Source organism: Stomoxys calcitrans, chromosome 5 (genome assembly GCF_963082655.1).
Source record: "Stomoxys calcitrans chromosome 5, idStoCalc2.1, whole genome shotgun sequence".
Lineage (NCBI taxonomy): Eukaryota > Metazoa > Arthropoda > Insecta > Diptera > Muscidae > Stomoxys > Stomoxys calcitrans.
Genome location: NC_081556.1, coordinates 14,327,253 through 14,352,143, shown reverse-complemented (window position 1 = coordinate 14,352,143; position 24,891 = coordinate 14,327,253). Strand labels below are relative to the sequence as shown.

The following is a 24,891-nucleotide window of genomic DNA, read 5'->3' as shown; positions in this document are numbered from 1 at the left end:
GATATCGACACTTAGGTGGGGACACAATACCAGACATGAACCAACTTAGGGGCCTGGCGTGAAAAACAATTAAGGATTTTGAAAGTAGCACGGAATTCATAACTTAGATTTTGTTTTTAGAGGTTACTTTATAGTTTTTAGAGTGCACAACAAGCCGATGACTGACTTATGTGTATGTCCATAGTGGCATGGGCGGATTAATATCTGCACCCTCATTTCAACCTAACCTAGGTAGGGACACAATACTAGACATAAACTATCTAAGAGGCGTGGTGTGGAAAAAAATTAAGAATTTTGTAAGCAGCAAGGAATTACTGATTTAAATTTTCTATTTCGAGTTGACTTTTTAGTATTAGGAGCTCACAACAATCCAATTACTGGCTTAGGTGTATGTCCATAGTGGCATGGGGCGGATTTATATCCGCACCTCTTTTCAACCTAACCTAACCTTGTCTATTGAGAAATTTCTTCACATTTGTGTTGTAAGAAAAAATTTCTTGAGAATTTTATTGTGAGAATTTCATTGAAACTTTGTTTTTACGAGAAAATTTCATAGAATTATTTTTATTTTGGGAATATTTTAGTGTGAAAACTGACCAAATATTGGGTTGCCCAAAAAGTAATTGCGGATTTTTCATATAGTCGGCGTTGACAAATTTTTTCACAGCTTGTGACTCTGTAATTGCATTCTTTCATCTGTCAGTTATCAGCTGTTACTTTTAGCTTGCTTTAGAAAAAAAGTGTAAAAACAGTATATTTGATTAAAGTTCATTCTAAGTTTCAATAAAAATGCATTTACTTTCTTTTAAAAAATCCGCAATTACTTTTTGGGCAACCCAATATTTTTGCAGACCAAGGCAAAAACTTAACAGAAACAAAACAAGCCGAAGTTAGGATGGACCGAATCTTATCATAGTTTTGGCTACAAATTTTCACATTTCATTATAGAGGCTTTATCTCACAGTGAGATAAAATTGAAGAAAAACAACAACGATTTAAGACCAGATAGACATAACTCAGATTTAACCACTCAAAGAGGTGTTAACGAGACAATGTGCAAAATTTTAAAGCCCTAGGTGGTCCGGGCGTCTCTTGACAGGGCCCCAAAATTGGTCACCTTGGTATTTCGAAAAATTTGTCGGGCTGCCAAATCTTCATTTCTGATCCGATTTCCAAAAAATGCTGAAGTCCGCTTGAAGTAAGAATATCTCCGCTGGTTTCGTGAATATTCGAATTTTAATACTTTTATTTTTTTTTGGAATTTTGGTCAAGACCGTCTTCGTAGTTTGCGATTTACAAAAACATTTGTAGTCTTTGCGATTTACAAAGACATTTGTAGTCGTGTCGAAAAAGAAACAAACAGGCAAAAAAACTGAAAAATGAAAAAAATCGTCAGAGCCCGGTCGGGATTCGAACCTGGGCACACGAAGCAAGATCGAGAGCCGTTCGAAGCCATCAATACAACTTCCAACAGATGCACAGAATCATTTGTATACCATGGGAGCAGTGTAATTGTGTAGACAAAAAATCTGTCATTACAAGTTAAGCTAACAGACAGGGTTGCCGAGAGTGGTAAACGTGGAATTTATATCAAAGAGGCGTTTTCGCATTAAATACGGTATAAGTACAACATACTAACGCACGGCCCTTGAAGTGTGAGACACAATATGGCCGATGAGTAATTCAAACCAAATTACGAAACGCCTCCCATAGCGGTTGGTGTGTTGTACGATCTCTGGCTTTCCATTTGCAAAGAAAATCTCCCATCATTGAGCCCGTCTTGAAAGAGATCGAACCAAATTTCTGATTATTTTGGTTAAAATCCATTCAAAATTTCAAAAAATTTGTTTTGAGTTTTGAGAGCGGCAGCTTATTTCCTTTTTTTTTCATCCCACTGTGCATGGTCTACATCTACTCTACAACTGGGTGTAATAGTTTTCGGTGGTCAAATATCCAAAGTGCAATTCAGAATCAACATTTTGTGACTAATAAATGCTTTCATTATTACCTACATGAATTATTATTAAGATCATAGATCATTTTCAAGGTTTTTTGTCCATGTCTCCATCACCTCAGCTTCTTCATCATTCCCATAATTTCTTGCAAATTTTTTGGGGTTTTTTACAAAATTTTGTGAAATTTTTAATGTCTTTTTTGAAGAATTTTTTCTATATCATTTATTTTTTGTTGTCTTTCTTTTTTTCCATTTTTCGTCTTATAGTCCAATTTTAAAACAGCATCAACAATTACAGCAAAAAAAGAGAATACAAAAACTTACCGGAACTTTAATTATGAACATGTCCCTAAGGTCAGAACAATTGCTGCAATGCTCCCTGCAATGCACTACTCCAGTGCAGTGTCAGGCAAAACCAAAAAGAAAAACAAACTGTGCTTTTGTGCAACAGTTCCTTCTGGCGTTTGTTTGTTTTGTGCTCTTACTCCTGTAGCTTTGTTTGCTGGTCTTTCATTGTGAGAGTATACCAAGATTGCTATCCTCTGTCCTTAACTTTGTATTTGTGAGATGGACTTTTAGCTTGTTTCTGAAAAGTCCAGTGACAGTCTCTCTAACCTGCATAGCAACTTAGCAAAGGATATACAAGTAACCAGTAACACAGCTCCATTAACTAACTGCAACTAACAATGCCTTGTTCCGCTTTTGTTATAGTTTCTATGGTTATGTGTTTTTTTTTTCTTTACTAACAATGATGCAACTGGGACATCCGGTTAGCGAAATGCCTGACCATTCTTACTAACTCCCAAAGAGTTTTGTAACACCATGAAGACGGTGTTCTTGTCAAACTACCGCGTCACATTCAACAAAATAAAAAACTAGACAGAAAAGTCTCTTGCATTTGTATTGGGTTGCCCAAAAAGTAATTGCGGATTTTTCATATAGTCGGCGTTGACAAATTTTTTCAAAGCTTGTGACTCTGTAATTGCATTCTTTCTTCTGTCAGTTATCAGCTGTTAATTTTAGCTTGCTTTAGAAAAAAAGTGTAAAAAGTTCATTCTAAGTTTTATTAAAAATGCATTTACTTTCTTTTAAAAAATCCGCAATTACTTTTTGGGCAACCCAATATATAAAATTCAGATGAAATGAGGTCAAGTTTTTGATTTGAATGCTTATTAAAAATTAAGTTAAATTTAAACCTGGTTAATGAGTTGAATGGCAAAAAGCCACTTGAAATGATTTTAGTATATAGTATACCGCAGGGACGTAGCCAGGAATTATTTTGGGGGGAGGGTGCATTAGAACTACAAAACAACAATAAGTACGTCCACGCGCTATTCTTCAAAAAAATAGGGTTTTTTAGGGAAGGGTTTCGGACCTGATAGCAACCCCCTTTCGTCCCTGGTGTGCCTGCCGAGCCCGGTTTCAAGTCGAGAACAAATTGCCCGGACCACCGAGAATCTTAAAATTTTGCAAATTCTCTCGATGACACCTCAGCTCTAACCCTTTTAAATTTCAAAGAGTTATCTGTATCCGTTCTCAAATATCATATTTTTTTGTCAGTTTTTTTCGATTCTATCCCACTGTGCGTCGTGTGACGTAACTCCTAGTGACCTGACGTTTGGCTCTACGAAATCATGGTATGCCATGCGGTCAAAAGTTTAGACCATGCAGGCAATGGCTAAGTGACTCTTAGGCGTGATTTACTCGTGATATAATCGTGAAGTGTATGTAAACGGACGGGTAGGTAGGTAAAGCAATGGCTCTCACCTACTATTAGGTCGAACGCGTGATTCACTCGCGGTGTTACGAAGGCACTACCAAACAGCGACAAGTATCTCAACGGAGGGATAGGAGATCCAGGCTATGATTCAGTGGATTCTGTGACTGAGCGACACCAGATTATATTCTGGCCACTATTGGTGCCAAGACCCGAATTATTCTTGCCGTGACAATGTCACTACTTGTCAGTGACGGGTATGTGAACGGATGGATAGGACATGTAGGCAATGGATCAGTGGTTCATGTATCTAGGTGAAATATGGTCCAGTTTCCCCCCCACTCCACTATTGGTAGAGTGATTCAATCGCTTGTGACGGTGGCACTTCATAACAGAGACATGAATGCAAAGCCACGAATAGGACATACATGCCTGTCCTATAAGTGGCTTCAGTGGATGAAGTCTAAGAAACATAGAGCAATGCCTTGGGTGCTGTAGATGGTGAGACGTGACATGACGGCATGACGAAGGCCCACAAAGAGCAAGCGAACGGACAAATAAGACAGATAGGCAACGGTTCAGTGGCTTATGCGTCTAGGGTACACCGAAGAACAATCCCATGGCAGCCGGTTGTACGTACCGGATTGACCCGATGAAGTCCTTCATCGGCAAGGGCTGCCGCCTCAGTGTACAACACACTGCTACAACAACAACAACAACAACCGAAGAACATACTGCCCCCTACTGGTTCACTCATGTCGTATACGTGCTCAGACGGCTAGGATGAGCAAGCTTTGGCAAATGTCTGAAAGCCCCTGGGCAGTACCCTGGCTGCTATATCCTGGCTAGATGATTCACACGCGGAATGACAAAGGCATTAAGTGATATGTGATCGGACGGATAGAACAAACAGGCTACTGCGATGTGGCGTTTGTGGGACGAAGATGTGATTCTCCAACGTTGCACAGTGGAATGGAACCGAAAATATAGTAAAAAAAATAGGCCGTGTGAGAACGGGTAGAGATATCTATTTGACATTTGAAACGGTTAGAGCTGAAGTGCTAGCGAGATCGTGTGCAAAATTTCAAGGCCTTAGGTTGTCCGGCACCTTTTGGCAGGCCCCCAAAATTGGTCATCTCGATATATCGAAAATTTTTTTGGGGTGGCCAAATCTTCGTTTGTGGTCCGATTTCCAAAATTTTTTGCTGGATAGTTCACAAAAATCCTTACAAAAAAAGTCCTAACCGTTTCAAATTTCAAAGAGATATTTCTACTCGTTCTCACACGCCATATTTTTTTTTTTGTTTTTTCGATTTTTTACCACTGTCACGAACACATGGACGGACAGATTGGATGTGCATGCATTGACACAGGGGTTCCAGTGTCTAAGGGAACAAAGCAGCAACCTTTTTATTATTGTTCCCTACCTGATGTGACGTGACAATTGCACTACGTGATAGTGACGTGTAAGTGAACGGACAGATAGGAACAAAGGCTACCACTTAGTGACCACTGTGCCTGGGGAACACCGGACAATATTCATGGCACAATTGATGAGAGATGTGAAAGAGGCGTGACCATGGCATTGTGTCTCCCAAAAAGGAATATGGACGGACAGATAGAAAGTGCAGACATGGAAATTTTCTGGCGTTAATCTCCTTCTTACACTCCAAACCGGTTCGTGACCCTACCATCGTGGTTGTTATTACCCTGATGGCCAGTTTTCTGTCTAAAAGATGTTCACACTGAACGACCTCGCGTTGGCACCATACCACCTCACGCATTCCGGACCGTATGCAGGACCATATCATGGTCAGTTAGTCCAAAACAGATCCCAGGCCTTGGGTTCTCAACGTAGACCCCAGGCGCTCACTCTGTCCTCTAGCTTTGATTCATCCGTGTAGCATGATCTTTCAGATGGCAATAACAGAGTTCCGTCTATTCAAGACTAGCAGCAATGCTTCACACTCCACCTCAAGTGTCGTTTCAGTTAACCAATTCGAAACTTTTTCAACTCCTTCTAGATATCCTTTCGTCACCTCGACCATACTGCGACTGTGTAACCTATTCCTATCCTCTATCATCGCCTTAAGACTCATAGCCTCAGTGGCTGCCTCACACGTAATCTGATAAATATGGGTCGGATATCTAGAACAAGTCTAGTCTACTAATCTCCAGTACCCTAATGGGCATGGTCCTCATTGCCCCGCCTATGCCAATACAATATGATCTCTGAACCTGTTGAAATTATCTCTAAAGACAAATTTTCTTAAAAAAAATCTCTCTGAGGACAAAATTTTAGTCAAGTTTTTTTTGAAGATAAATTTCCATGAAATTTTCTAGAAGAAAGGTTGAAAAGGGGGTGCATATACTAATCCGCCCCATGCCATTATGGACATACACCTTACGCAGCCTTCAGAGATGTCGTGAATCTCCTTCTTACACTCCAAACTGTTCGTGACTCTACCGCCCTGGTTGTTATTGCACTGATGGCCAGTTTACGTCCATAAATATGTTCACACTGAACGTTTTTGGGTGCTAGCGCACCCAGAGAAACTTTCCATGAAATTTTCTCTAAAGGCAAAATTTCCATGAAATTGTCCTTAAAGAAAAAAATTTCCATGAAATTTTCTCTAAAGACAAAATTTCCATAAAATTTTCTCTAAATACAAAATTTCCATGAAATTTTCTCCAGAGACAAAATTTCCTCTTAAGACAAAATTTCCATGAAATTTTCTCTAAAGACAAAATTTCCATGAAATTTTCTCTAAAGACAAAATTTCCATGAAATTTTCTCTAAAGACAAAATTTCCATGAAATTTTCTCTAAAGACAAAATTTCCATGAAATTTTCTCTAAAGACAAAATTTCCATGAAATTTTCTCTAAAGACAAAATTTCCATGAAATTTTCTCTAAAGACAAAATTTCCATGAAATTTTCTCTAAAGACAAAAATTTCCATGAAATTTTCTCTAAAGACAAAATTTCCATGAAATTTTCTCTAAAGACAAAATTTCTATGAAATTTTCTCTAAAGACAAAATTTCTCTAAAGACAACATTTCCATGAAATTTTCTCTAAAGACAAAATTCCGTGAAATTTCTCTAAAGATAACGTTTGTATGAAATTTTCTCTAAAGACAAAATTTCCATAAAATTTTCTCTAAAGACAAAATTTCCATGAAATTTTCTCTAAAGACAAAATTTCCATGAAATTTTCTCTAAAGACAAAATTTCCATGAAATTTTCTCTAAAGACAAAATTTCCATGAAATTTTCTCTAAAGACAAAATTTCCATGAAATTTTCTCTAAAGACAAAATTTCCATGAAATTTTCTCTAAAGACAAAATTTCCATAAAATTTTCTCTAAAGCCAAAATTTCCATGAAATTTTCTCCAAAGTCAAAATTTCCATGAAATTTTCTCTAAAGACAAAATTTCCATGAAATTTTCTCTTAAGACAAAATTTCCATAAAATTTTCTCTAAAGACAAAATTTCCATGAAATTTTCTCTAAAGACAAAATTTCCATGAAATTTTCTCTAAAGACAAAATTTCCATGAAATTTTCTCTAAAGACAAAATTTCCATGAAATTTTCTCTAAAGACAAAATTTCCATGAAATTTTCTCTAAAGACAAAATTTCCATCAAATTTTCTCTAAAGACAAAATTTCCATGAAATTTTCTCTAAAGACAAAATTTCCATGAAATTTTCTCTAAAGACAAAATTTCCATGAAATTTTCTCTAAAGACAAAATTTCCATGAAATTTTCTCTAAAGACAAAATTTCCATGAAATTTTCTCTAAAGACAAAATTTCATCAAATTTTCTCTAAAGACAAAATTTCCATGAAATTTTCTCTAAAGACAAAATTTCCATGAAATTTTCTCTAAAGACAAAATTTCCATGAAATTTTCTCTAAAGACAAAATTTCCATGAAATTTGCTCTAAAGACAAAATTTCCATGAAATTTGCTCTAAAGACAAAATTTCCATGAAATTTTCTCTAAAGACAAAATTTCCATGAAATTTTCTCTAAAGACAAAATTTCCATGAAATTTTCTCTAAAGACAAAATTTCCATGAAATTTTCTCTAAAGACAAAATTTCCATGAAATTTTCTCTAAAGACAAAATTTCCATAAAATTTTCTCTAAAGACAAAATTTTCATGAAATTTTCTCTAAAGACAAAATTTCCATGAATTTTTCTCTAAAGACAAAATTTCCATGAAATTTTCTCTAAAGACTAAATTTCCATGAAATTTTCTCTAAAGACTAAATTTCCATGAAATTATCTCTAAAAGACTCTCCTTGGACTCCTCATATATTGGCCGTTTTGATTTCTTCAAAATAAACCTCCGATAAGCCTGAGTTTATTTGAGCAAACTTTTTGCAAAATCCATGGTGTTTGGTATACAAGGAACTAAATTCGTTTTCACTAGTTATGACTATTAAAGCCATTGATATCCCAACTCAACTGTACACAATGCAAACTACAATTTATGGCAGCATTAAAAAAAATAATTTTTCTATTAAGCCTTTCTACTGTTTCTGTTGCCATTTTTATTCGCCATGGATTAGAAGGTCTCGTAGGAGAGCCAGGGCACATGCTAGCAGTGTACCCTCTTATTCTATGCTGTTCACTCTTCACTTTAATGTTGTTATTTGTCTGATTAACGCAGGACAACGAAAATAGAAGCTTAGGGGCGAAAAAGTTTTGTTCGCCTGAAATAGTCCTTAACTTATGCCGCCGCAGCAGCATGGTGCATGGGGAGGTCATAGTTGAAAACTTGTCATAACTTTTTGTCTTTCACGCCACCAAATAAAGACAACAACACCACCACAATAATCATTATCATCATCAGCAGTGGCAGCAGTGGCAGCAGCATCAACACAAGTATGGTATTTCCACAACAAGAGGTCCGCCATAGTTTTGGTATTTTATAGTTATGCGGTTTTGAAAGAATAAAGTTGAAGATAGCTTGGCGCATATTCATTTATTGTACCATGAAACGTTTAAAGTTTGATCTCTAAAGTCTGTTTTGTTAAGGGGAGACACCCAAAATAATTTCCGTTAAATTATTGCATTTAGTTGGATTATTTAATTAAAACCCCTGTTACTGAATGAACATTCCGTTCATGGGCAAATTTGTTTTTTTAGAATGATTATTTCGAGGTTATTTCGTTGGCTAAGCTACATTTTTCATTATTTATGAGGCTTATCAGTGTACGTGCTGTTTAAAGTTGCTTAAAGAAATTTTATTCAGTTTTCAATGATTTGAGTATATTTTTAAGAAATTTTTTCTTTGCTTTTCACGAAACGTCACACCAAACAAATTGTTTCTCTGCGAGTTTAGCCAAAAATTTTCAAACATCTTACAATCATAAATCAATTTTTGTTTTTCCACACTTTTTTTCAATTATTTTTTTTTTTATTTTTGCCACATACTGTATTTCAATTCAACAGCAGAAGAGTTTTGTTAAAAAGAGTTTGTAACTGGTTTTTTTTTTGTTTTGTTATCCTTACAACAGCATTTTCCCATTTACTGTCATAAAATTGTCAAAATATGTGAATACACGAAAATCTCAATGTCAGCAAATATCTTCAGTGGTCGTGTTTTTCAGCCAATCTTGGAAAACAAAGTGAAAAGTTTGCAGACACTTTCAACGTTTGAGAAAAATACGTAGGATGATATTCTCCTCTTCATTTCGCTTTGAAGCGTTATTGACAACTTCCTTCATGGATTAAGCTGGATGGGATTGTCATTGGTGTTATGATACCATATTGTGATATGCCTTGGCAGGATTTTCTATTAATTTTTCCCTTACCAGAAGAAAAAATCTTCCCAGGAGGCTATAATGCAATTGAAACATTAAATTTAGGGATTTTTATTTATCACAGAATGAATTTCAAAGATTTCTTAACGTATGCTCTTATATTTATAAAAAGTTGTTGTTACTATTTTAAGAATGCACAGTGATCAGGGTGGCGTATGGTTATTATGATGCTTCATACACTCTATTGTACTACTCATACGCACCATAGGCTCCTCAAAGGTAACATTTTTGTCCATCTCATGATGATTACAAATGGGGAGCTTATGGCAATGTGGACACCAATAGACATACCCAATCCTTAGGCCAATAATAGATGGACCAGCTTCTTAGTGACAATATAGGGATGATCTTGCAGACATATCTCAAGGAGGTCTCTTTAATATAAAGGGTGATTTTTTTGAGGTTAGGATTTTCATGCATTAGTATTTGACAGATCACGTGGGATTTCAGACATGGTGTCAAAGAGAAAGATGCTCAGTATGCTTTGACATTTCATCATGAATAGACTTACTAACGAGCAACGCTTGCAAATCATTGAATTTTATTACCAAAATCAGTGTTCGGTTCGAAATGTGTTCAAATTTTGACAAATTTTGTTCAGCGATGAGGCTCATTTGTGGTTGAATGGCTACGTAAATAAGCAAAATTGCCGCATTTGGAGTGAAGAGCAACCAGAAGCCGTTCAAGAACTGCCCATGCATCCCGAAAAATGCACTGTTTGGTGTGGTTTGTACGCTGGTGGAATCATTGGACCGTATTTTTTCAAAGATGCTGTTGGACGCAACGTTACGGTGAATGAACACATTTCGAACCGAACACTGATTTTGGTAATAAAATTCAATGATTTGCAAGCGTTGCTCGTTAGTAAGTCTATTCATGATGAAATGTCAAAGCATACTGAGCATCTTTCTCTTTGACACCATGTCTGAAATCCCACGTGATCTGTCAAATACTAATGCATGAAAATCCTAACCTCAAAAAATCACCCTTTATGTAAACAAGGCGGTAAGGTTTTGGCAGGGGCTGAGGTGTTAACTGTTGAGCATGTGCGAAGTTTTAAGGCCTTAGGTTGCCTGGGTGCATTTTGGCAGGACCCTAAAGTTGGTCACCTCAACATTTCTAAAATTTGTTCGGAGTGCCAGATGTTCATATGTGGTCCGATTTTTTTTAAATCTATACAAATAAGTCCGCTTGAAGGGTGCAATGTCTCTTCTGGGTTTTTTGGGATAATCGACTTAATTTAATTTTATTTTTTGACCTATTTGTATAGTAGACCCCTATACAAATTTCCCGAATATGGTGCTCTTCAACTCTGAAGCTCTGGAAATTTCATTTTATCCCAGAAAATGTTGAGTTTGTCACCATGTACTGTAAGTTTGTCACCAATCCAAATCATTCATCAAAATAAGAATCTGATTGCAGATGCCTTCTTAAATAGCTAAATAGCCAAATAGGCCAAAAATAAAAGAAAATTAAGTCGAGTATCCCAAAAAACCCAGAAGAGACATTGCTCACCTCAAGCGGGCTTATTTGTATAGATAAAAAAAATGGGACCACATATGAACATTTGGCACTCCGAACTAATTTTAGAAATACAACTCACTGTACCAAATTTCATCGAAATCGGTTAATAATTGCGAATTTTATGGGGCTAGGGCACTAAATCGTGATATCGGTGAATATGGCAGCTATATACAGTGGCACAGAAAAGTCTATATACCCCACCGAAAAATCACGTTTGACAAAACAAAGTTTTCGAACGAAAACATTTTTCTACCAAATACCTATCATTGTTAAAATAGTTTACCATGGTTCCGAGTTTTTTTTTTAACAGAAAAATTTGTTTGTGGTTACCCGATCTTCGTACTCTCAGTTTACGTAACTGCTATTTAAGAAAAGATCGTATGTAGACATATCTGTACCACTGTATATAAAGACCGACATGAACCGTAATCGGCATGAATATCGAGGATCTGACCATAACTCAGTGTGCCAAATTTCATCAAAATCTAGCAATAAATTCGACTTTTATGGACCTAAGACCATAAATCGGAGGTTTGGTCTATATGGCGTCCCTAATAAGATATAGACCGATCTAGACCATACTTGGCACGGATGTGGAGGATTTTAAGACGATTCTCTCCGCACACATCTTCTTTCAGCATACCTAGTTGCCTTAGCTAGTTTTGTGTTAGACTGTGAAAAACGACTGACATGGCTTAGAAGCCTCTCTGATTAACTGACACTGATTAATGATTCATGCTGGTTTCATGGTACGCAGTTCGATTTTTGATACTACTAGCATACATGTTAAGGAACTCAGACGAAATAGCAGTGAGTTAAAATTTTCAGGATATGCTTTCCAGAGAACTGAGAGCTATGAGTGGCGGTTACTGAGTTTGAAGGCGTTGAGACCTCGGACTCGCTCCAAGATGAAATCGAAAAGGATGTTTTGGAGGTATTTTACGAGGCACTTGACATCCCCATGATAATGTCCAGTGTACGTTCTGTACCATAGTCGAAATTCTTGGGAAAGATATGCTGCCCTCATGAAATGGAAAGAGGGATGTGTTTTTCCTTCCAAGCGAAACTGTTGCCAATCTCGAATTTGAACTTTTTATCGAGCTACCGGTGGCAGCGTGGAGCAGCGATTAGCATATCCGATTATGACGATGAACGTCTGGGTACGAATCCTGGTAGGAATATCAGAAAAATCTTAAACGATGGTTATTTCCTTTTTATGCTGGCGAGTTTTGTATGGTACTATGCCTTGTTTACACGACATAGCAGTCTCGTCCTCAAGAGGTGTCGCACTGCCGCACAACGTTCGGACTCGGTTATAAAAAGGAGGTCCTTATCATTAAGCTTAAATGGTGCTGTTTGCCCCCTATACAGAACCTTCTAAGAGGGTTAATTCGGCGGCAATGCTAAGGTGGGCTGACAGATTTCCGAGAATCTCCGAACTGGCATCAACGGGAAATGGAGAGGCAATCCAATTCCTTTTGGCAAGAGGACAATTCCCCTGAAGGGGGTCACAATCGAGCATTGTACTGTGGACTCTATGGCGTCACACCTTCAAATTCCGCAAATTTATATAGTCTTCGACGTCTTAAAATTCAAGTTTGTCATGCCATGTTCGTCCGGCTGTCGAAATCACAAATCGCATAAATAAAGCTATGTGCTTGAAATGTTGGATGCTACCGTAGCGCATTGTCCAGCATGTCCGCCTATGACGCTGAACGCCTGGGTTGAAAACCTGGCGAGACCATCAGAAAAAACAAATTGCAGCGTTGGTTTTTTCTTAATGCTGTCAACATTTGTGAGGTACTGTTCCATGTGCGTTCTTCGCCCACGCCCTTAACTCGGACTGCGTAGACCCAAAAGACTTCGGGTTAAGCTAATTTATCGACGGCAGTTCTCTGGCCTTCTCTCGGCAAAATTGTCTGCTCTTTCATTCCTCCGCTATGGCCCGGCACCCAAGCGATGCGAATCGTATAATCCTCAGAAAAGGCATTGATCTCCTTCTTACACTCCCAGCCTATTCGTGACCTTACGTCCTGGTTGTTATTGCGCTGATGATCAGTTTCCTATATGTTAAGATGTTCACACTCGACGTCATCACGTTAACACAACACAACAATCTAATTGCTTTTGGCGAGAGAACAATTCCCCTGACGAGGGTCACAATCGAGCATTGTGGTGTAGACCCTATGGCGTCACACCTTCAAATTCCGCGAATTTATGACAGTAGAAGCAGTCTTGATGAATATCAGACGATTAAGCACTCACTGTATTCCGTTAAGGGTCTGTAGGATTTCCCCTCATTGGAGAGAAAAATCTAAGCTAAGCTGAAAAAAGTCTCTAAAGCAAATTCCTTCAGCATAATCTCCATATAAGAGTACCGCTCCATTTGAAGGGTTTTGCCACGTTTTTCGAGTTATTTGGTCAAAATTTCCAATTATAGGTTTTCAGTTGGTTAAAAATGTCTTAAATACAATATGGGCCTCATTGAAAGGTATGGTCTAAAATAAAATATTTTGCAGAACTTAAGGCAACGTATTTTGCAAGCCATGATCATAACTAAGCATTTTCAACCGCCATTCTTCCTCCTCTCGATTTTTGCTATTATGAAAGTTTGAGCCTCATTTTTCGACTTATTTAACCGATAGGTCGCATTAAGGACTCTCGGTAGATACAAAAGCTTCCTACAAATAACGGCCCTCATATATTCCTACTGCCAGTTTTATGGCATTTAAAAGGATCGATTTGCCTAGTTGGCAACTTTATTAGCAGACAAACAGACATACTCTTACTCCATTAACATTTTATTAAAATCAAGGCTATCAACAACTCTACTAAAATTGCTCAGAACTTAAATTACCACAAAATTTAAGGTTTTTGCCATTCACTTACCTTATTAACCAATGTTAAAATAACATTTTTCCTCATAAAACATTTTTCAAACACTATGGTGCGTATAAGTATTTTTAATTATTATGATGGGGGAGCGTATGATGCATATAAAACATCATACGCTACCAGGGTTTTTTTTTGTTGATAAACCCTAATAAAAACAAACCCAAGTTCTTTATGAATGCCATGATTTTTCAGCACTAAATTGTAAAGATAATAAAAATATGTTTCAAGGATATTAGCATATAGCCCAAAAGTCCTTGGCATATACATATTAATCTGTATATTAGGATTTTCAAGCAGCCAGCCCACTTCACTATTAAGTCTGCATGATTTAATGTAGCCAAAATAATTTTTCAGGGGCTTTTTACTTTATTCATCCTTCATAAAGAGCTTATTTGGGATTGTTTCGATGGCTTCTTTTGTCTGGCTGGGTGTATGGTTTTTCTAAAATCATGAATACCATTCATGGTTTGTTTTTCCTCCGTTTTTTTTTTCAATAACAAAAGCCGGCAAAGTCTATTTTGCTTACATAATGGTATTCATGTTGGGCTATTTTTGACTTTTCTGTGGGAATGGCTTAATTTTACAGCAAAACAAAAGGAAAAAACAGCATGTCCTTGAATTTGGTATGGCAACACATACCTGGGGATTTAAGGCATGCTTTTGCCATTGTTGGCTATACGTTTTTTTTTGAAGGTTTTCATGTGTTAGCATTCGTTTTTTGCAATGTTCAATTTAATTAATTGTTACTGTGTGTTTTTAAGGATTCTTTCCTTCTCTCTCTCCCTCTCTTTGTAAAGGCAGCAGTGGTTACCTTGGTAAGCTTGGTACACATACCTTGCTATTGTTTTGGGTTTTTCTGTGTGTTTAGAGATTTTTTCCGAAATCCTCTGCAGAGTAACATCACAAACCCCATGTTGATCCACTTTGGTATATGTATTTGTTACAGCTCATAAAACAGCAATAAATTCCTTTAAATCCTTTGGAAATTCTGCGCGTGTTTCTCTTTTTTTTTGGTTTCCTGTTAGTGGCAAATCATCAAGCATATGCATTATTTATGATGGTGTTGTCTAGTAGTCCAGGGATTTCTTTTTTTTTTAATTTTTTTTCTCCAACCTTCTTTGTCATATGTCCTACGCTTGGCAAGTGAAGAAGAGGGTCTGCCTAATATTTAAAAGTTATTGCCATTGTCTTTGCTAAGCCCCAACTTGCCCTTTCCCTTCTCTCTTTTTTTTCGTTAGACATTAACTGACCTTTTTATGTTTTAGTTTAGTGCGTTCTCTTCACATCATGGGCCATAACCGCAGTAATTACCTCAATTTAGTTACAGCTTTACCAAAAAAACAAAAAAGGATCATTTTGCCATTCACCTAGCATCCATTCACTTTTTGGTTTTATGTTGAGATTTACTTTTTACGACAACCCCATATAGAGTCCTCATTTCGCTGGTGACAAAATTTTATTTTTATGCTACGTTTACCAAAATGACTTGGCTGCAAATTTGCAATCTACATAAAAATCAACCTAATTGGTCTAAATTGTTATGATATATTTTATTATTAAGATGGATGGCTAAATAAATGGTGGGGGGGGGGGGGGGGGGGGGGGAATGAATGAGGGACAAAAGAATGTGGCTTGTTTATACCCTAGGAAAATATTTGAAATATGTGTTGAGCAAATTTCCTGGGGATTTTTTGTGCGTATAGTTTATGTTAAGCAACCACATGTCAATTAGGTTGCATGCCAACAAATGAACCCTTCATTAGGATACCAAGCCTACCCCATATTATTGGCCAATTTGTGCTGCCAATTTTCTAAGGCATAAGGTATTACATCATTCATTTTTATGACAACCCTTTTTCTACTTGATGTCAAGTTAGAATTTTCCTTAATATTATCAAAAGTGAAATACTAAAATCCTTACATATGGGACTTAATTTTGTTTAACCTCTCTTATCGAAGGGGGGTACACTAATCTTGTCAAACCCAGGTGATACCTTGAAATTTTGGTATGCGAGCCTATAAAGTGTTTATAGTCTTCAACGTCTTGAGCCTATAAAGTGTCTGCGAGCCTTTAAAGTGTATATATTCTTCAACGTCTTGAAATCCAAGTTTGTCTAGCTATGTCCGTTCGGCTGTTGAAATCACGAATCGAATAAATAAAGCTATCTGCTTGAAATGTTGGAGGCCACCGTAGCGCATTGGTTAGCATTAGCAAAACCTGGCGAGACCATCAGAAAAAAAATTGCAGCGTTGGTTTTCCCCTCCTAATGCTGGCAGCATTTGTGAGGTTCTGTTCCATGAGCGTCAAATTCAAATTTGACTTAGTACATAATATTTTTAGTAGTATTATTATTTTAAAGTCGGAGTAGGTACATTAAAACATTACACTAACAAAATTTCTTAAAAGTTAATATACTAAATTCCACATTGTTGCAAATTTTTAGTTATAGGAAATCTTTTTCACTTAAAGGAACTACTGTACTCATGAGAAATTCTCCATCATTTAAATTAGGCATTAGTATGCTAGTATAATGCTTTTCTAAGTACGACAAAATTTAAGTTTAATTTTTAAAAATATTTTGCCTAGTGTATGCGCTTTGTTTACCCTAGCATATATGCGGCTCACATACTGTAGTTGACGCCCAGTACACAAAAACACAAACAGCCATCATTTGTGTTCCGAAAATAAAACCAAAACTTTTGTTTACTTTTTGTTCTTCCTTGAGAATCTTAAAAAAAATGTTTCTAATTCAGTTAAGTTTTATTAAAACTTAGTTTTTGTTATCTGGTTTATATTTTTTACTTCTTATACGAACTACTACAACTCACTAGCCACTACCTGTCTATTTCTTATAGTTACAGTTGTAATTTGTTTCGTTTTTTTTCCATGCCCCTACCTACCTAGCTACCTACCTACCCTACAAAAACAACTTACGTATAAAAATTGTTTTTTACTATCTGTTTGTATGTATGCATATGATTTGTTTTCTTTTTACAATTGTTTTTTGTATTATTTTTGTAGGAGTCTCTTACAATATATTGATGAGGAACTGAAACTAAGGTAACTACCCCAACAAAAACAAATGAAAAAAAAAAACCAAACAGAAACAATTTTCAAAACATTACCGAACCACACGAAATACTAAATCCCCCCCAAAAAAAAACTAAAAAATCAAAACGAACAGATCTGGAATATGTTCTCTTTCACCTTAACATCATTACGCTTTACTTAACAAGAGAAAAGAAACAACAACCACAATACGAAAAACATATAAAACGGGGAAAATACCAAGCAAACACTTCTTACTTGAGACACTTTAAAAGCGGATGTCTTATTTCCTACTTCACTACCACCATTGTAAACATCGCCACCACAACCACTAAGAATACTACTACTACTACTTCTACTACAATAATAATAACAACAACATATTTCATCACCACCACCACCATCACCACCACTACCAACACCACAACAATCTACTACAACTCGTACCTCTCGTTACTCCAACCCTTTTTACTCTTATTGCTCTCTGTTTTTCTCACTCAGAGTAAATACCTTTAGTTTTGGTTTTACTTTAAGATTGACCTCTTAACCCTTTAACGACCAAAATTGAAATTCTATAAAATTTTTAGTTTAAGATATTTTTTGGAAATTATTAGTATTATATACCAGTCGCCTATTTCAAACCAATTACTAGCTGAACCGGGCCGGCTCCAATGCGCCTTTTTTACTTTATATGGAACAAAATTATCCTCTGAATATTTATTTTCGACGATTTTCGATTTTTCTACAAAAATAATATATATATATAGCGCAAAAGCATAACAATATAAATGCTTTTATCTGAATCCCATATGATTTTTACTGGTCTATGAATTCGCTCGGAGGGTTTGGGGTCATTAAAGTTTGGGTGTATAATATATTCCATTATTAAAAGTCTTTATTTCAGCACGATATTGTCATGATGTCCGATTTAGGGGTGTTTTCGGAGGTGAGGTGGTCTCTTAGACTCTAGCCCTGAAAAAATATCAGCACCGTGCTCTTCTGTCAAATACCATAGATTTAAACCCCATATTGCCATTGGTGTAAGGGGAGTTTATGGGATGAGGCGTCCTCAAACATTTGGCCCCAAATTTTTGACTCTTTGGGGGTGTTTTGGGAAAGAGGCCCCGAATACATGGTCCCACATTTGGATATCAGATTCGTATTCTACTCCCAAATACCTTTATTTGAGCTCCATATTGAGATGGTCACTAAATAATTGTTATTTGTGGGGTGTTTTAGGAAAGGGATAGGTAGACCCCCAATACCTTTTATTTGAGCCCCACATTGACTTGTTTGGTAAATATGACCGATTAAGGGGTGTTTTGGGGAGTGGGGTAGTCGCCCTGAAAACAAATCAGCATCATGGTCTACTCTCAAATATAATTTATTTAAACCCCATATTGCCATTGGCCTCAAAATTGGACTTCAAATTCGTTTTCTTATCTCAAATACCTTTCATTTAAAGCCCATAGTGTAAAAGTTAGCAAATACGTCCGGACATCAAATTCGTTTTCCAATCTCAAATACCTTTCATTTAAAGCCCATATTGTAAAAGTCAGCAAATATGTCCGGTTTAGGTTATGGGTCCTAAAAACTATGTCGAGATCCACTCCCTTTAAGACCCAAAATTTGCATGATAAGCAAAGACGTCCTATTTGGGCGTTGTTATGGGGGTGGGATGTCCCCTAGGCAGTCGGTCCCGAATTTTGATATCAGATTCGTGGTCCACTCCCAAATATCTTTCATTTGAGCCCCATATTTCCATAGGCGGCAAACATGACCGGTTTGGGGAGTGTTTTGGAAGGATAGGGCGGCCGTTCAGTGACTTGGCCCCGAAAATATAAATCAGATTCGTGATCTACTCTAAAATACTTCTTATTACAGCCCCATATTGGAATTATCTGGCGCCATACACACTTTTTCCCAAATATTGATATCAGATCGCTAAATATTCCCGATTTAGGAGTTTTTTGGGGGTTGGGGTGGTCCCCCAATCACTTATTGGGTTGCCCAAAAAGTAATTGCGGATTTTTCATATAGTCGGCGTTGACAAATTTTTTCACAGCTTGTGACTCTGTAATTGCATTCTTTCTTCTGTCAGTTATCAGCTATTACTTTTAGCTTGCTTTAGAAAAAAAGTGTAAAAAAAGTATATTTGATTAAAGTTCATTCTAAGTTTTATTAAAAATGCATTTACTTTCTTTTAAAAAATCCGCAATTACTTTTTGGGCAACCCAATAGTACGACAATTTGATATCAGATACGTTTTCTGCTCTTAAATACCTTTCATTTGAGTCCCATATTGTCATGATTGATGTATATATATATATTTGGTAGGTTTTGGGGGTGAGGCTGCCCCCTAGGTACCCCATCCGAAATTTAGATACCAAATTTTTATTTTTAGGTTGCTATAAGAGAGCACACAAAATCGCACCACCCATCACCGAGATCTGGCGTTTTTGAAAAAAAAGGCCAAGGGGGAGAGTCCGCCCCCCCTTCAGATATTAAAAAATATAGTACCCTATTTTCACCACGGGTAATTTTGAACCATCTGTGATTTCAAGAAAATCGGTTCAGCCATTTTTGAGCCTATAAGGAACATACAAACAAACAATCCGACAAACAAACATAAATTGATTTTTATTTATTGGACTGCCCAAAAAGTAATTGCGGATTTTTTAAAAGAAGGTAAATGCATTTTTAATAAAACTTAGAATGAACTTTAATCAAATATACTTTTTTTACACTTTTTTTCTAAAGCAAGCTAAAAGTAACAGCTGATAACTGACAGAAGAAAGAATGCAATTACAGAGTCACAGGCCGTTGAAAAAATTTGTCAACGCCAACTATATGAAAAATCCGCAATTACTTTTTGGGCAACCCTATGTAAGAAAGATATATTTTAAAACATTTTTTAAAAAGACAAAAAATGAGACAGTTGCATAGCAATGACTTGCCAATTGGTATGGATTTTTTTTTTTATTGAAATTGTTATCGTTCACCTTTGTCAAAAACTGTGATTGATGTTATCATTTTCGTGTTTTTTCTTTCTTTTTTTTTTTTGAGAGTTAGGATGGGAAAATGCCCATGACGAGTACACCTCTCGTCATTTGCCGGACTCCGTTATCAACGGTACCAGCTAAAAACCTACCATTTACCACCCCTGGGGATTAATTCCACCTCGGAACCGCTTTTGCATTTCTTCGAGATGGACCCCATATTTGGTGATTATCCAAATCATCGTTATTGTGTCTGCGTCCAGATCTCCGCATTTATACCCTAGGCCGCTGCGTCCAGTTCTACCTTCTTCCTGCGCAAGAGCCGTGAGAGTCCAGCCAGTCTTTTGCCCTTAGCATCACCTGTCGTAGTTTGCGCTCTGCATCTTCCGTGTCTCTTGGCGTGATGAATGCGGCTATGTCGTCAGCATATCCTACTATAAAGGTTTCGTCTGGCATTTCTGTTCGAAGTATTCCATCATTATTGGCATTCCAAAGATCCGTATGGATTCAAGTATGGATTCTTTGCGCCGCTCCTCATGTAGCCTCATATTCACTCGTACCATCCTGAGAGTTATAGATAAGTACCCTGTCAAGCAAGTAACTTCTCAGTATTCTTATCAGACATGCCAGGATATTAAAGTACTCTCTGAGCGATTGGAGAACGTCAGACCATTTGAGGATATTGAATGAATTCTTCCCTCCACCAAGAAGACAATCGGCCACCACATCTCTGAGAGCTCCGATCGTGGACATTCCCACCCGGAAGCCATGTTGTCTCATTGAGAGTTACTTTTTTGCCCCTTTGTATAGTGAGTGTTCTGTCTCAGCCATGCTTCTGCGGCGAGCTCTCGTACATCTACACCTTTGTTTAATGCAGATGCTTCGTTGCTCAGCTATAGCATCATTCGACCAGTGTATTGAGGTTCTATTTCCCCTCGGGCTTTTGAGTCTTAGTATGGATTTTTTACATCCGTTCTCTATGATGCCCATTACTCGTTCCACTGTAGACGGAACGTCTAGTTCAAGCTAACCGCTGGGCTTGGAGTTTCGATGTGTCGAGCTTGTTCACGTTCCACTTTCGTGTACTTTTGCTCATTCGCTCATTAGCTGTATCCCTTCCAGTATTAAATGAGATCATAATATAATGATGGTCGCTTGCTGTGTGAGTTTCTAAAACACTCCACTCTGTTATCTTCCCGATGATTGCCTCGGACGCAAGGGTGATGTCCGGTATAGTGCCATCGCACCCGGATCGCCTAAAGGTTGGCATGTTTCCAGTGTTGAGAAACAGTAAACCAGTTCTTGCGGCCATGTCTATCCTCTTGAGTCCGCACTCCTCTTGAGTTGGTCGTTGGCATGCCCCATTCTACCGCTCGAGAGTTGAAATCGCTAGCTACTATGTGATGCCCGTTTAATCTTCGCATTGTGTCTTCAATCTCATCCAGTTTTGCCTCAATGGCGTCGATACTGTCACTAGAGGTGAGATAGCAGCTAAACAGCAGGAATTGATCTATCTACACCCCGTGGTATCTGTTTCCATTTCTGCTGTTTACTGGTGAGATACCATTGCGGTATGGAATCCAGATAGCAGCTGTCTTTGTGGGATCCTCAAGACAGTACCCTATCACCATATTGACCGATTCGGATAAAACTTGGCATGGATGTTGTAAGACAGGGGTCATAATAATGGGTTGCCCAAAAAGTAATTGCGGATTTTTCATATAGTCGGCGTTGACAAATTTTTTCACAGCTTGTGACTCTGTAATTGCATTCTTTCTTCTGTCATTTATCAGCTGTTACTTTTAGCTTGCTTTAGAAAAAAAGTGTAAAAAAATTATATTTGATTAAATTTCATTCTATGTTTTATTAAAAATGCATTTGCTTTCTTTAAAAAAAATCCGCAATTACTTTTTGGGCAACCCAATGTAAGGGGTTTGGGCCAAATCAGGTGAAAACTTGGGATTCTAAGGGCTGAAGAAGTAAAACCGCGGGACCGGTTTGTATGGGGGGCTATATCTGTTTATAGACCGATTCGGATCATACTTAACATGGATGTTGGAGGTCATAACACAGGTCTTTGCTCCAAATTTCAGCCAAATCGGATGAAAATTGAGGCTTCTAGGTGAATTTTGAACTGTTCAGTTATCTCGTTATAAGACTCAACAGTCGAGGGCGTTTTTTGAATTCAGAAACATATTCCCCAGAGATTTAATGGCTGCATTGTTGTCTGAGAAGATACTCGTATTTATGAAAGACATCGTTCCAACATTTTTTTTTTGTTTAGAAAGCGGCTCAGGCAATGTATAATCCACACTGAGGGCTAAATCTGTTTATAGACCGATTCGGATCATACTTCACATGGATGTTGAAAGTTATAACACAAGTCTTTGTTCCGAATTTCAGCCAAATCGGTTGAAATTTAAGGCTTCTAAGGCTCAAGAAGTCAAATCCGGGGATCGGTTTATATGGGGGCTATATCTGTTTATAGCCCAATTCGAATCATACTTGACACGGATGTTGGAAGTCATAACTCAAGTCTTTGTTCCACATTTTAGCCAAATCTGGTAAAAATTTAGGCTTCTAAGGACTCAAGAAGTCAAATCCTGGAAATCGGTTTATATGGGGGCTATATCTGTTTATAGATTGATTCTACTCATACTTGGCATGGATGTTGAAAGTCATAAGTCCAGTCTTTGTTCCAAATTTCAGCTTAATCGGATGAAATCTGAGCCTTCTAAGGGCTCAAGAAGCTAAATCCGGGGATCGGTTTATATGGGGGCTATATCTGTTTATAGTCCAATTCGAATCATACTTGACACGGATGTTGGAAGTCATAACTCAAGTCGTTGTTCCACAGCCAAATTAGGTAAAAATTTAGGCTTCTAAGGACTCAAGAAGTCAAATCCTGGGAATCGGTTTATATGGGGGCTATATCTGTTTATAGATCGATTCGGCTCATTCTTGGCATGGATGTTGAAAGTCATAAGTCCAGTCTTTGTTCCAAATTTCAGCTTAATCGGATGAAATCTGAGTCTTCTAAGGGCTGAAGAAGTCAAATCCGGGGATCGGTTTATATGGGGGCTATATCTATTGATAGACCGTTTCGCATCATACTTTCTATGGAAGTTTGAAGTCATAACTCAAGACTTTGTTCCAAATTTTAGCCACATCTGGTGAAAATTGAGGCTTCAAGAAGTCAAATTCGGGGATCGGTTTATATGAGGGCTATATCCAAATTTGAACCGATATGGCCCATTTGCAATCCCCAATGACCTACATCGATAAAAAGTATCTATGGAAAATTTCAAGCGGCTATCTTTACGCGTTCGACCGCTATCGTGATTTCGACAGTCATGGCTAGATAGGCTCAGAATGTCGAGACGATCCAAAATATATATGCATTATGGGGTCGCAAATCAATATTTCGAGGTGTTACAAATGGAATAACTCGGAGGTCACCGTAGCGCAGAGGTTAGTATGTCCGCCTATGACGCTGAACGCCTGGGTTCAAATCCTGGCGACACCATCAGAAAAAATTTTCAGCGGTGGTTTTCCCCTCCTAATGCTGGCAACATTTGTAAGGTACTATGCCATGTATTGGGTTGCCCAAAAAGTAATTGCGGATTTTTTAAAAGAAACTAAATGCATTTTTAATAAAACTTTGAATGAACTTTAATCAAATATACTTTTTTTACACTTACAACTTACAAAATCCGCAATTACTTTTTGGGCAACCCAATAAAACTTCTCTCTAAAGAGGTGTCACACTGCGGCACGCCGTTCGGACTCGGCTATAAAAAGATGGCCCCTAATCATTGAGCTTAAACTTGGTTGGGACTGCACTCATTGATATGTGAGAAGTTTGCCCCTGTTCCTTAGTGGAATGTTCATGGGCAAAATTTGAATTTTACAAACGGAATAATTAGTATACCTCCATCCTATGTTGGTGGGTATAAAAAGCTTATAACATATAGAGTTTTAAAGCAATATTTCGGAATGCGAAGTTAGTATACCCCCTTTTCTATGAGGAAGGGTGTAACAATACATATCTTAAGTTAAAAATTGTTTTGACGAATTCTAAAAATTAGATTTGATAAACTATTGGGTTGCCCAAAAAGTAATTGCGGATTTTTCATATAGTCGGCGTTGACTACTACTTTAGCCATTTTCGTTATTACCTATTGGTTTGCAGTTATTAATATACATGTTGTAGTATAAAACCCAAAATTTTTAATAGTTATCAAAAAACCCACTGGTCGTTAAAGGGTTAATGAGTTTTTCCCATCGCTACATTTCTCCTTTAAGATTGTTTTTGCCTGCTTGCCTGCATATCATAAAACATTTTAGCTGTATGGTGTGTTAGCCATTTTAGTCCCATCAACATTTCCATCATTGTCATCTACATCACAACTGGGCTGGCTGCCTTCTTACATTTCTCTGTGGATGTGGGTGAAATTTGACTTTTCTTTCAGTTACCATTACTTGTTCTGTTTTCAGTTTTCTTGTTCTATTTTTTTGTTTTTTTTTTTTTGTTATTCCATTCTTTGGGTTATGCAGAACGTGTCATTGCTACAAATTGCTGTTTTGCTGTTGTTTAGTGAATATTTTGTAATCTAACCCCTTCTTGCAACAATGCGTAAGATGAAATGCTAAGGAAACTTACTCAGCTCACATTAATATAATTTATCACCGTGCAACATTTTTTATATCGCTCAACTTTTCTCCATTTATCACTATCATTTGTAAATTATGCCATACTTTTCATCCACCAAAAAAGTACACTGAGAAAATAAAATTGCAAAAAGGCAGTGTTGATGAGGGGAGGTTATGATAAAATGAATTATACAGTAGTAAAACAATTGAAAAAATTCTCTACTGCCGAGGCAAATACATGCGAATTAGATCCACAGATCCACAGTAGT

At 37.2% G+C, this 24,891-nt stretch overlaps 1 protein-coding gene across 11 annotated transcripts in view; it reads left to right on the top strand.

Moving 5' to 3' along the window:
• Positions 1–24,891, top strand: part of LOC106080707 (mitogen-activated protein kinase kinase kinase kinase 5) — a 440,370-nt gene that overhangs the window by 374,726 nt on the left and 40,753 nt on the right. For 8 of the 11 annotated variants that reach the window (XM_059370119.1, XM_059370123.1, XM_059370124.1 and 5 more), the window contains exon 8: positions 16,944–16,982. The exons of the other annotated variants lie outside the window; for them this stretch is intronic. In XM_059370119.1, the coding sequence (XP_059226102.1) occupies positions 16,944–16,982 (39 nt within the window). The remainder of the gene's footprint in view (positions 1–16,943; positions 16,983–24,891) is intronic. 11 annotated transcript variants of the gene reach the window in all.